The sequence below is a fragment of the Cynoglossus semilaevis genome, chromosome 8 (genome assembly GCF_000523025.1).
Source record: "Cynoglossus semilaevis isolate Cse_v1.0 chromosome 8, Cse_v1.0, whole genome shotgun sequence".
Taxonomy (NCBI): Eukaryota; Metazoa; Chordata; class Actinopteri; order Pleuronectiformes; family Cynoglossidae; genus Cynoglossus; species Cynoglossus semilaevis.
Genome location: NC_024314.1, coordinates 8,634,250 through 8,646,992, shown reverse-complemented (window position 1 = coordinate 8,646,992; position 12,743 = coordinate 8,634,250). Strand labels below are relative to the sequence as shown.

The window sequence follows — 12,743 nt, the reverse complement described above, 5'->3', positions numbered from 1 at the left end:
ATCCCATTTCATTCCCCCCACCCTCCCCACCTCCCAGTGTCTGCATGTCATCAGTGGCCCAAATGTGGAGCTTTCAGAGCATTGTCCAGAGATGAGAGGTTATAATGGCTTTCCTCCTCTTAGGATTTTTTTAAATTTGTTTTTTCCCCTCCAGTCAGAGTGAGGTTTTAACTGGCCTGCACTGCTCTGACACTGTCTCCTGTCTCCACGGACTGAGGCTGCTCTTTGTCCATGCTAATCAATGAAAACATTTGCTTTTGACGTTCAGATGAATGAAGGTTACATTACCTGTCTGGAAGGAAGAATGAAATTGTGCTCATTCTGAACGCTACTGTGTTCAGTTGTGTGTGTTAAAAATTTTGTGTTTGGAAGATTTTTTTTTAAGTAAGATAAAGGATTCAGCTGGGATGAACCAGATACTTGTGTTTTTATTGAGCAAAAACATAATTTATATGAAAAACTAGATTTTTGAAGCTGTCAGCAATACCACTATACACACTGGCCATAATAATGAATTACTGTTCTTGTAGTTCATGTATTTTCTATTTTCATATGGGTGTGGCGCTTTGGCCCTGTCATTGGTGTGGAACCCCAGGGGTGGTGTTTCTCTGTCTGTAAGTTGCCATCGCTACTGTCCGTGTGTTGCCACCTTAATCCTACTGCTTGATAATCTCTAAAAGCATTATACTGCAGATTTAATCACTATTATTCATGACAGTCTAGACCATGGGCAGTTGGTGGCGTGACTGCTGTTAATGGTATTGTTTTAGTGCAAAGGGTTTGATGGTAAATCAAATGTACTGACCGAGACCACCATGCCTCTTCCATGAACTTGTTCTATGGTCTGGTGATAAATTCCCTCCTTCATTTGCAATGTTTTTGACGTTGTTAAGCTCCCGTGTGGTAGTTTAAATGACTCCAGTCAACACGGAGAGGGTGAAACAATAGATTAAAATATTAATGAATGTGTTGCAATTAAACCCTTGTTGTAGGAAGCACTTTGTGGAGTAGTAATCTAGACAGAGACTGTGGTCGGTGGTGGCCAACTTTGGGTTTCAGGGTTTTCATTAATTAAACACATTAAGTTTCTGAAGCATGAAAATGAAGGATTTAGAAGGTGCAGTGCTCAGAGGTAGTACTTGTGGTGTAGTACTTATGTTCAGGTCCAGCCCCTCCACCTCCAAGTAATGTCACAAGCTAAAAAATTTGAATGATAAAAATGAACTTAATTTCCATTGTCAGCTGTAGTGCAGATAATGACTGCTACACCCTAGTAAAAATGAGTCTGATTTATTTTTACAGCATTGTGTATTTGCTTATCTGGTTTGTTAGCCTTCACTCCTTGTCGTTTTTAGGAGAGATATATTGCAGTTGTCACAACTAGTTGACATAATCCCTTCACCACCTCTGCACCTCAGGTTGAATAGACCTGGATGAACTAACCTCACTGACAAACCTAATCCTCACGACTTAGCCTGGATTTGCCAGCGTATCCTGAAACAAAACAGTGAAACCTTAACCCAAACCCATATGAATGGGAGTGAATAGCTAAATGATGGAGCGTTGAGCGCTCTGTGTCGTCATGAAAATTAGAGACAAGTGGTTCAACTGATCCTTCTGACTTGGGTTGTTTCTGTGCCAGGCTGCTGGTCTTCTTCCCTGACATGATAAATACTTCTTCTTATTCTTGGACAGGATATGAATATTTCCACGAACACGTAATGTCTACAGCCAAACAGTCACAAACACGAAGACAATTTAACACAGACAGATCATTAGCCTTTTGTGTGTCTGTGTGTCTGACATGACTATGTTTCTGTTGTAGGATTTAATAATACAAGACTTCTGTAACCAACTCTCTCAGGGCCAGGATGTTGCTCAACCCAACATTGTGTTCGCTCAGTAAAAAAACATTTACAACAAGTCATTATGTTGTATTGAGAAGATGTAAATAATTTAAAAAAAATCCTGCTCATCACTTGTGCTGGAAACATCCTGTGAAGGTTGTGTTTAAAATGCAGTCTGTTTAGATGTTGTGTTTCCTCTCAATAATCATCTCCAGAGAATTGTTCCTTTTGTGTTTACCATAGAGTTTCCATCATTTACTTTGTTATGGTTAGTTTGTCTAAATAATTAGAATGTGTGTTGTATCCAGTCATTTAACCAAAGGCTTCCTCCGCAACAATCATACTTAACAATCGGACCCTGCCTTCTACATCCGAATCTCTGAGCTGACTGCTCCCATGTCCTGTTTCAGACGTGGCTCGTGGTACTAGCTGTGTGCTACATATTTACCTATCAGTGAACAACACACTCTTACAGTGGTGTGTGTCGGCTTAGACACTAAAGTACACCGTAAACCAACCACATATTTAGCTCGTGTTTTCTTTCGTTGGTCGTTACCCTTTGATCCACACACATCCATGTGGGTACTTATCTAAACACTTGCTATCACTGAGAGATTGATTTCTGGACGAGAGTGATACTAAGTGCCGCACGGTGCCACCTTCCCTCTTTGTATGATTCATTAAACCCAGGAAGTGATTCTTTCCTCCTTCTGGAGCTTTCTTTTTGCTTTTCTTCTGATTTATATTCAGGTTATTTAAATAATTCACTATTGTTAAAAATAAACCTCATAGGCCACATGTTCTATTCTGGCCTAATGTTCTGTCCTTGACAGATGATCACGGCGGATCACCAAAGTAGGACCACAGTGTTAATCATTGACCCCGGCTGTCGGCAGTGGAGGGAGTAAAACCTAAATTTGGAGGCTTATCCATCAAAGTTACAACGAGATGAGCTGTCTTAGTCAGCACTGACCTTGTGTACTGTGATCCACAGAGTACTTGAACCTGTGTTTTTTGAATTGTTTTTGTTATTTGAAAAGTTTTTCTTTTTAAATTCAAGTCATAAAAAAAAAAAGTAAACTAAGACACTAAGACTAAGAAAAAGAAAAAAGAGGTTTTCTGTAGTGTCCCGTGTAAATTCGACTCCGAGATGAATGAAAAAGCCTACGGTCAATGTAGTCCGACATAGTTTGCTTGAGCACGTCAATGTGTTTACTGAGCAAATTCTTTAGTCTGAGCTCAAGGGATTCCTAAGCAGCTGTGTTAAAAATTAAATATTAGGACATTGAATTATAAACTGGGTGTTATAACTGGTGTGCAAACAAAGGTAAAGTCAAATGAGTTCAGTCCATGTTTACACCGTACACTGTGCCAAAGTGGGATTTCTGCACCACAGTAGAACATCCTGTATTCTTAGACCACTCCCCCCCCCCCAAAACACTTAAGAGAGAACCACAGATGGCTTGTGTACAGATTACACAATCATGAGAGTAAAGTTCTAGTGTTAGTCATCGTAGAATGGCTGATATGGTCATCAATAAAGTTGTTTACACACCCTTATTCCTAGAATCTGTCCACATCTCTCATCCCAAACAACAACTTCCAGTCAATTATATCTCCCCAGGAACACCTCGGACAAACAGGAGCCTCATAAAAATTCCCAGCTGGGATCATAGGGAGACGGTGATTTGTACTGAGTGTAAAGGTGGACAATTTCAAAAGTGTTTGTTTTCTGACTCATTTTTTCTCTGAACTAATTTTCAGAGAAACTTTATGGTGGACTCACACTAGGACTAGTGTGAGTCCAAATGCTCCGCAGCCAGACTCAGGGACTCCTTTTAAGAGTCCAGGGTGAGGCAACTGGAAGTATACATACATTTAAAGTATTTTTTTAAAGAGTTTTATGTTTGTGTACGATGTGGTTTTTTATCCTTGGAGGTAGATATATTGTGAATTAGCACCCAAGGTGGAAAAAACAACATCACATTTCCATTCCGATGGTCAGAGGGTGCAGTCGTAAATGTTTATAAATTACACCCAGAACCCAAAAGAAAGAGCTTATGTTGTTGTTTTTGTCACAGAGAATATCGTCCCAGGGCTTTACTCTGGGATAGAGATTTAAATCAATGTCCCACAGTTGGTCCCTGTGTGTTTTTCCAAGTGGCTGAAAAGCAATATTCAGCTTGTAGTGAGCCTACACCGTAATCCCTTCCTCTGCTCCTGATGACTGAACCCATGTGGGGTGAAACAACAATAAAAATACCAAGACAGACTGGAACATTAAAAAACAAGCTGCAAAAAGAAGAACAAAGTACCTTGAGCTCAGACCACTGTAGTTGGCTGGATACCTTCTAAATACTTTCTCTGTTCTCTTTAATTTGAATATTGTTGCATCTTAGAAATGTTTTTAAGCCAGAGTGAAGTAGACATGTTGTTATTGTGGTTTTCCAAAAAGTGCTGCAGGGCTCAGGAATAGTCGCTGGTGGTCGGCTCATCTCTGGCTAATGGCTCTGAACTTGATTGAATTTCTCTGTGCAGACAGCAATTTGCAATTAATGATGTTTGATAAAAACCTCCAGTGTGTGGGATGGAAAAAAAGTCGGTGTTCTTTCCAAACAGACGTTGCAAAATGAGTAATTACATGTGAAGCAATGGGCTGTAGCTCTTCCATTCAGTTCAGTACGTTTATAATTTATCACTGTGTCATTTTTAAGGATCAACTTCAACAACAATAAACTTAGTGAAGCATTTTAAGGGTGCTTTAGTTTGGAGAACCTGATTTTGTGTTGTTTTTTTAAAGCAAATGTAGCTCATGTTGAGAACTTGATATGCAGTTGTTGGAACCATAACCAGAGTCATTATCCTGCTGGACTAGATCTGACAGTAGCGATGTAGTACTTGAGACCAGTCTTGGGCTTGAGACTAAATTTTCAAGTCTTGCTAAAACAGTTTTAGTTTTAGCAGTTTTAGCAGCCCACAACTGGCCAACTGTTTATCTGAAACACTAACATGTCTCCTGACAATCGTTGCCAAGTTGTTTATGAGTTTATATCCCACTAGTGTCTGTACGAATGAAACTCGACTCCGAATGGAATAGTCTGCGCTCATGGGTAATGATGCCATATTTGTGGAAGGCTAATAAATAAACCCAGACAAAAGAACGACTTCTTGGTTGAACGATCTGCTCACTGTTCATGTGGTCCTTGACCAGACAATGGTACTAAATATGTGGCGGTCTATATTTACACATACATTTCAGCAGTGGTGCGCTTCCTCCAGCCAGATATATGTTAGCATGACACATGTTGCATTGTAGCATACCAGCCTGCCTCCAGAGAACAAAACAGGTCGTGTGTACACACGTGTATGAATTACACTGTTTCCATTCTAATTATGGCAACTGTAGCACAGGGGGTGGTGTAGGGTAGGGTTGGAAGGGGAACATGTAAGGAGTCAATTGGAGTCATGTTAGCATGAAGCCTATTAGCTCTAACACCAGGAGCGATGCTAACCTGAGCATCATCTCTCAATTTTTTTGATCCGTCAGTCTTCGCCCACAGACAGACTGAGTGACAGGAAGCCCAGCAGCAGCCGCTCGCTCGCTCACTCACTGAATCAGAAACATTCAGAGCTCGGTGGCTGCCATGGATACCATCCTGGAATCTGTTTGCTGCTCTCACTCTGGTGTGGATGTTTCCTGTGTTTATGTGCACGTGTGAAAGTGCGTGTGTGCGTGTGTGTGTGTGTGTCTATGGGTTTGTTTCGAAAGCCTCAAGTCTCCTAACTATGAAAAACAGCGTTGCAGAGACATAGAATATATTCATACACAGCATCCAGGTTGGGCAGTGATTGTTTTGTTTCACTGTGATGATGACATCACAGTTTCAGCTTCAAACCAACCATCCAAATGTATGTGAAATCAAATTTGAATGTGTTCATGCAGACCACATTTTTGTTGATTCCACCTTGTCAATGATCAGGGTCAAATGATGATATATTACTATAATACTAAAAACATTCCAAACATAGTCATTTTTAATTGTTTATACATTGTGGTCACCAGGAGAACCTTTCAGTTCTTCCACCATCCTCCCCTGCTACAGCATCTGTGCCTGTATAATGGTGTGTTGGTTGGGGTTCTGACAGTTTTGGTTATCCAGCTACATCCAACTCCTACCATATCATCTGGTTCAACGTTATGACATTTCTTACTGAGAGATTAATTTAATTTTTTTAATTAATTTCTTTTTCCATTCATTCTTCAGGAGGTGCACCGGATCACCACGGGAGAGGTGGTCAAACGCTCGGGAAAAGATGACGCAGCGGCCAGTGAGGTTGGCTGGATGACCTCCGTGAAAGACTGGGCCGGGGTCATGATATCTGCTCAAACGTTAACAGGAAGAGTTCTGGTGAGTTCACACTCACACCGTCCCCCTCCGTTTAATCTCCCGAGACTTTGGCCTACATGTATCAGACCGTCTGTTGAGACGTCAGCTGATCACGATCATCCCTGATGATCATCATGACAGCTTTGACGCTTAGGTTGAACTCCCCCTGTGGGGGAGATGTAGCATATAAACATAAATTACTATGCAGGAAGCCTGCCTGGTGACAGTTGGTGGGGGGGCGATTCAGACACGCTGCCAGGTTTCTTGATTATTTTGTTTTGCTGTCTTTAACATAACTAGACTGATTTAAAGTGATTCGTTTAATAATTTAATATAATAATCCCGACACATACTCCGTCGTACTAGTGACACACATACCATACCACATATCAGTGAACTAAACAGGAAGTATGGCATTTCTAATAGACTGGTTTTGTAAACAAAGGTCAGGTCCTTACTTTTAAGAATAAACTTGTTGCAGACATTTCTAGCAGGATGTTAGCTTTTATTCCTTTTCAGTTATATTAATGATAATTATAAACAGTTTGGAGGAGTGAATGATGATAAAATGAAAAAAAAGGCCCGACCCCCTTTTCCACCCCCCCCCCCCCCCCCCCCAAATAGGATGCATCATTAGCAGTTGGCTCAGCATATGGAGGCTGTTTATCAGAAATACATGGCGGGATGCCACACTGGAGCTTATGGTTTCATTTGTTTAGTCATAAATTACCTTGTTTATGTTTATGGCACAAAAGGGAGATAAGTGCTACCATTCACGATGGGAAGATAAAAAAAAAAGCTAAAGTCCAAATTACGGACATAAAAAATTCATAAATCAACAGAGATTTTTTTTTTTTTTTTAATGTCTTCTCCTTCTAAATGTTGTATGAAACTCCTGTGACTCATGCAGCAGTGTTTAAGGTTCCCCAGCGGCAGCTTGGTATTAGCTCCTCGTTAGCACAGATGCTCTCGATGGTTATTGGCGATTGAGCATGATTCCAGTGCTTCACCTCAATTCAACTCATTTCTGCGTGTGTGCGAGTGTGCAGCCCAAGTGCTCCGTCTCAATGATGGCCTGACACACAACTGTTAAGCAGGCGCTCATCAGTTACCGTGGCAACTGCAGCTTAGCCAGACATGGCAGATGTGTGTGTTTTCTGTGTCGGCCTGGTTAGGAGTCATATTAAAGCCTATTTAGGACAGAGAAGATAGTCTGAGTGTGTTTGTCTTTGATACAGTCAGTGCTGGGGTGTAGTAAAAATGTAAAAGGAAAAAAAAGGCTATGTTGTTTTTGAACCTATTTTTCTCTTGTAACCCTGTTGGACAGGATATAGTATTGAATGGTTGATCATCCTGTTGATGCCCTCATCAAAAAGTTACTTAAGTGGAAGTTTAAAACTATGACTGTCCAGGAAGAACCCTGTCTGCTACAGTGAAAACATTCTGTTGTCAAATGTACAGCGTGAATCAGATTCATTCAGTTGTGAAGATTAGTCAGATTAGAATTTTTAATGCATTTTAACGCATGGCTAGAATGACGTACGCTGTATAGGAATTCAATAATTCCACCATCCATGCATTTATTGTTTCTCTAATACACCGTCAATACACATGGTGTTGTTTGCACACACGGCAGGAAAGAGTTTTTGTTTCAGCAAAGTGAGCTTGATCTTAACACATCATGTGAACCTATTGTGAGCGTGCTTTTGTGATGAGTGAACGAAACACCAGGCTAGTTTTCTTTACTAATGTAAAGAAACAGTAGAGCGACTCTGTAAGTTTGGACACACCTGTGGTTCCCATCAGGAGTTTCTGTCAACTCCGGAGACATTTTTCCTCTTCTAGAATTCGTTTTTGATCATGTTTGTTATGCTGTGATGTGACGTGTGATGCAAATACAGAGCAGCCAGATTAGTGCAGTAGGTAACGTTTTGTTTTCCATTTAAATTAAAATCATATTTCCCTTTCTTTCTTATCCAAATTCAGTCCCATCTGTCGACAGAAAGGGAAAAACAAAACACATTTCTGGTGAAACTACAGGCACAATACCTTTCTAATAAGCTACAGTGGGGTTGTCAAACTCATTTTGGTTCAGGGGCCACATACAGCCTGATAAGATGTCAAGTGGTCCGGTCCAGTACAATCGTAACATAATTACCTATAAATAACAATGCGTTTTTTCTTACCAGTACCAGTTTATTAGAAAATCTTTATTTTTAATAAAATATAATTTGACAAAACATCACCAACATGAAGTGTTTGAAGTGTTTTCATCAAGTGGGCCAGATTGAACCCCCCAGCGTGCCTGTTTTGGCCCGCAGGCAGTATGTTTGACAACCCTGCGCTACAGAGTCTGTTTTTTCAGAATTTGTTAATTAGTGTACGTCTCTATGATGGGATGTCGGACTATATTTAGTAACAGACGACTGTGGCACACAGTGACTCTGGCACACTGCACACCGAGCTGAATGTTTACTTCTGATGCTAGATGTTGAGTGATAAACAGGTGCAGTGTGCACAGTGGAAGGCCCAGAGGCTGGCTGTGCAGCTGCCTGGCAGACTTCACATCTCAGCAGACTGTAAAAGATCAATCCCTGCCTTTAAGGCTATTTGATTAGAAGGGAGGACACTTCCTGATGACCTTTCAGTCTGCGAGGGTTGATCTCCTTGAGATCAACCCTCGGCTCTCGTTCTCACCGAGGCAAAATAAAATTGGCAGGGCTTGGTGTTTGCTCGTTCAATCAGGAGGTTCTTCAAGGATCCCATCTGTCAGTGTGTGCATTATTGTCCCTCTCTCCTGCACAAACACATATGCATTATACAAGTCCAACCTCACCATATGATGAAAGATGTCATCAGGTGTTTGTTTGCCTGGGGCTACAGAAACAAAGGTCTGCAGACAGGCGCCTTCAGCTCAAGGCTTAGCCAAAGACCCAGCAGGACTTGTGTAATAATACTCATCTGTTTCCTGGTCCGTCTAAGCTAACACCTGAGGTTATTGAATTCTAAGGGAAACGCGGTGAGGCCACATTTCTTGAAGTCTGCATATGTATGTCTGTGGGTGCGGTTGTCATTATCACCATTAAGGTGGGGGAGGCTTTCACCAGCCTATTGATGAAGCACAACACAGCCATCACGCTTGAACTGACACAGGTGAACAGCTCCAGTGATGAAGAGATCTTCTTGATCTTCTCTTAAAGATTCTCACACAGTCAATGCATCTCACAGCAGGGCAGGGCAGGTGACGTGTCGTCGGTTCAATTCATTTTCACTGTAACGCTGCCCTCCGTAATTGTTCATGGTTAAATACCTACTCTTGCCCTTGTTAGCGTGGGACAACGTCAACAAGAGAGCCTCTGTGCAGCCGTGGACCACGATCTCGGACAGAAATTCTCACAGGAAGTTGTGTGTGGCCCAGGTTGTTGCGTTCAAGTTGCCAACGTCCGAACATCTCCATAAATTGATAATAACAATTCAGTTGCTAAAATCATTAATTTATTGTGTGTCACAAGGACGAGGCTAGCGCATTGTTGTGACAGCAACATTTGTGAAAGCTTAACAAACATTTCTACAGGATATGATCTGTACTACCGTCTGCCACAACCTTATTCTTAGTCTTTTGTGCAAGACAGTTTAATTAAAGTACTAAGACACATATCAGCAGGTACATTGTTTAATGGATATCGCTAAATTCTAGCCTATTAAAAAAAATTGTATCTTTAATTTTGAAAGGCGTTTTAATAATTGGTCGTGAGACCATCTTCGGACCAGCGTTTTCTGGTCTTTCGCAGCTAGGGACAAATAAATTGACATTTGTCCTTAGCTTAAGACCAACAACTACAACTTAGCTATATACCTAGCAAAATGCTAATTTCCATGTCTTTGACATCTACAGATATATGTACTTTGTGTAGCAAATGATAACCAGATAATTGGTGTCAAAGGCCGATGCAAACGCTACATTTCTGGTCAATCTCAGGAAGGCGGTGAGTGACAGGGCTTTTAACCTCACACTTCCAGGTTAGATTGTGTGCAAAAGAGCTAAATTTGAGCACCTGTCAACCAGAGACATTTGGGGTCAGTGGACAAGTCTTCTGTCATTCCTGTTGTCAACTTGATTTTATGTCACCTGGGAGCAGCTGGTAGAAAAAAAGGAGAAAAAGAACTCTGTGTGTCACCATGTGGGCATTTTCTTCAGGCGGGAAAACTCACCTCCTCCTCTGAGACAAGTGCTCAGAGGAACGCTGGAGTTATTGTACACATGGAGCTACACGGAAAAGCTTTTTGTCTGATGAGAATAAAAAAAAAAGGAGAAGGGAGAGGGGGAGAGACAGGGGGAGAAAATACTTTGGTGGGCACTTGAGCTCTAATGCATCAGCAGAAACGGTTCCTGCCAGTCACTTCTGACACTCATCATTTTGTGCATCTCCAGTGACACCATACCTAAGTATTTCCAATCGTACCAAACTGAAACTGAAAGCTCTCGTCAACACCGTGCTGTATGCAACCTTTTGGTGTCATTCCATGTTGACTTCTGTCCTCAAATTTGGACATTGCGTTTTATGTAGCTTATTGGTCACTGACGGACTCTTGTGATCATGTGGCTAAAGGCAGGGCAGGAGTTTGCCACCTGTGGAATATTCTTCTAACCTGATCGTGTGTGACTTTTTCTGTGGTCAACAATGTGGCAGTTTCACTTCCACTATTTTCAGACCACAGCAGCTGCCGGGCTGCTACACCAGAACTGTTGATTAATAGGCAAAGTAGCTGATGTTATTTGAAAGCATCACCGTACAAGTAAGCAGACTGCCGGAAAGCAATACAGTATTAACAAAGGGTAGAGTGCACACTGTTTTAAGCGTTAGAATGTCTAAATCAAAGCATTTTCCTTGTTTAATGTCTGACAGCCTGCGGGCTCTTCACATTTATTTAGTTTTGACCTGTGGCCATCTGTGTGTCGGCGGCTGTGGAGTTTACTTCAGAGCTAAATGACTCTCTTTGCTGCCGAGCCAATATATTTCGCAGCAGTCATACTATGAGAAATGTTGGCAATCCTTAACTATCAGGTGTGATAATTACCAAGTCCCCAGTGGTGCTTTGGTTGGTGGCAGTATTTAAATGAGAACATTTTCTTGGCTCCATCAACCCTAGTTATATAATTAGGTTGTCGCTTATCATCTCCAAATTCACAGCCACGTATTAAGCAGGTAACATGTAGAAGTGCTCAAAATGCTATCGATAAATAATGTATGAGCTAATTGTGTTGCATATGTGCTGGAATACAGTGTTCGTTAAAGCCTCAGTGATGATCTTTTTAGATTCATGTCTTTACTTTTTTACATAAATGAGGCAGCATCATATTTTAGATGACCGCGGGACGTCTTCTTTGGCCAACGCAGTTGGATTTACTTTGAGGAAATGGCTATTTTTAAAGGTTAATGGATGTCACTAATTGTTCTTGGCCTTGACTGTGCGTTATCAGAGCGTATCCATGTGCAGGATATTTACCTATTCATATATGTATATTTATATACATTAATACGTCAGCATCATTCAGTGACACACACTTCACATTTACTGCATCCTGCCTTCATCCCTCAAAGAAGCACACAGCTGCCACCGCTCTGAGTCCCTCATCCCTATGCCGCGTATTTTATAGGTATAGAAATACCCGTTCTCATTGTTAGCACAGGGCAGAGTTTCTCTCTCGGTGACAAGCCCCCTCCCCTGCCAGAAACTGCCAGAGCAGTGAGTCATAACTCCTCTCTGACCGATTTCTTTTCGCACATCATTAGGCATCAGAGATTTTTTTGTCCCTCTCAGACCTAAGTATTTATACTGTGTCACTTTCCTTTAATTTCGTGCCGACTTCCACATTCAGTGGGAAGTAAATCAGGAGCCGAGAACTCGAGCGAGGGGAGACACGTCTGAGCTCTTTGTGCCTCACTGTGTTAGCGGTTTAGATAAAAACCTGTATAGCTTAAATCTCAGCTAAGCTAACGTGGGCTCACCATTTCAGGCTTTAATATCAGATATTTTAATATCAAAATATTGGCAGCGAATGTGATAGAATTTCTCTATTTTGGTCCAGTGTGCCACTATTTTTGGCTCAAAAAGACAATAAACGGAGAGAGGGGGGAAGAGACACTGTGGCCGGCCTGAGCCACTATTATTCTTGGGCAGCAGTGTTGTTTTCACAGTAGGGGAGAGACGTCACTGACACTCATAGATCAGATCACTCAATACAGTGACCAGTGTCAAACAAACAGAGGATCGCTTTTCAGACTGCACGTAGTTACAGTGCAACCTATACAACACGAAATCCACACTGAGGCCGTGCCAAGGATTTATGGCAGGGTCTGGTTTCACACTGCCTTCAACTCCATTACTTTTTAACTGTGTATGAAATATGCCAAAACACTGGGACACTGTTGCTGCTACTGCTGCTGCTGCTGCTGCTGCTTTTATTGTTTTTTTAATATCATGTTGACACACAGAACTGATTAAA

At 41.4% G+C, this 12,743-nt stretch overlaps 1 protein-coding gene across 9 annotated transcripts in view; it reads left to right on the top strand.

The window, feature by feature from the left end:
• LOC103381911 (calcium-activated potassium channel subunit alpha-1) overlaps window positions 1-12,743 on the top strand; it is a 65,467-nt gene that overhangs the window by 3,760 nt on the left and 48,964 nt on the right. For all 9 annotated transcript variants that reach the window (XM_025057716.1, XM_008314499.3, XM_008314496.3 and 6 more), the window contains exon 2: window positions 6,113-6,256. In XM_025057716.1, coding sequence (XP_024913484.1) covers window positions 6,113-6,256 — 144 coding nt within the window. The remainder of the gene's footprint in view (window positions 1-6,112; window positions 6,257-12,743) is intronic.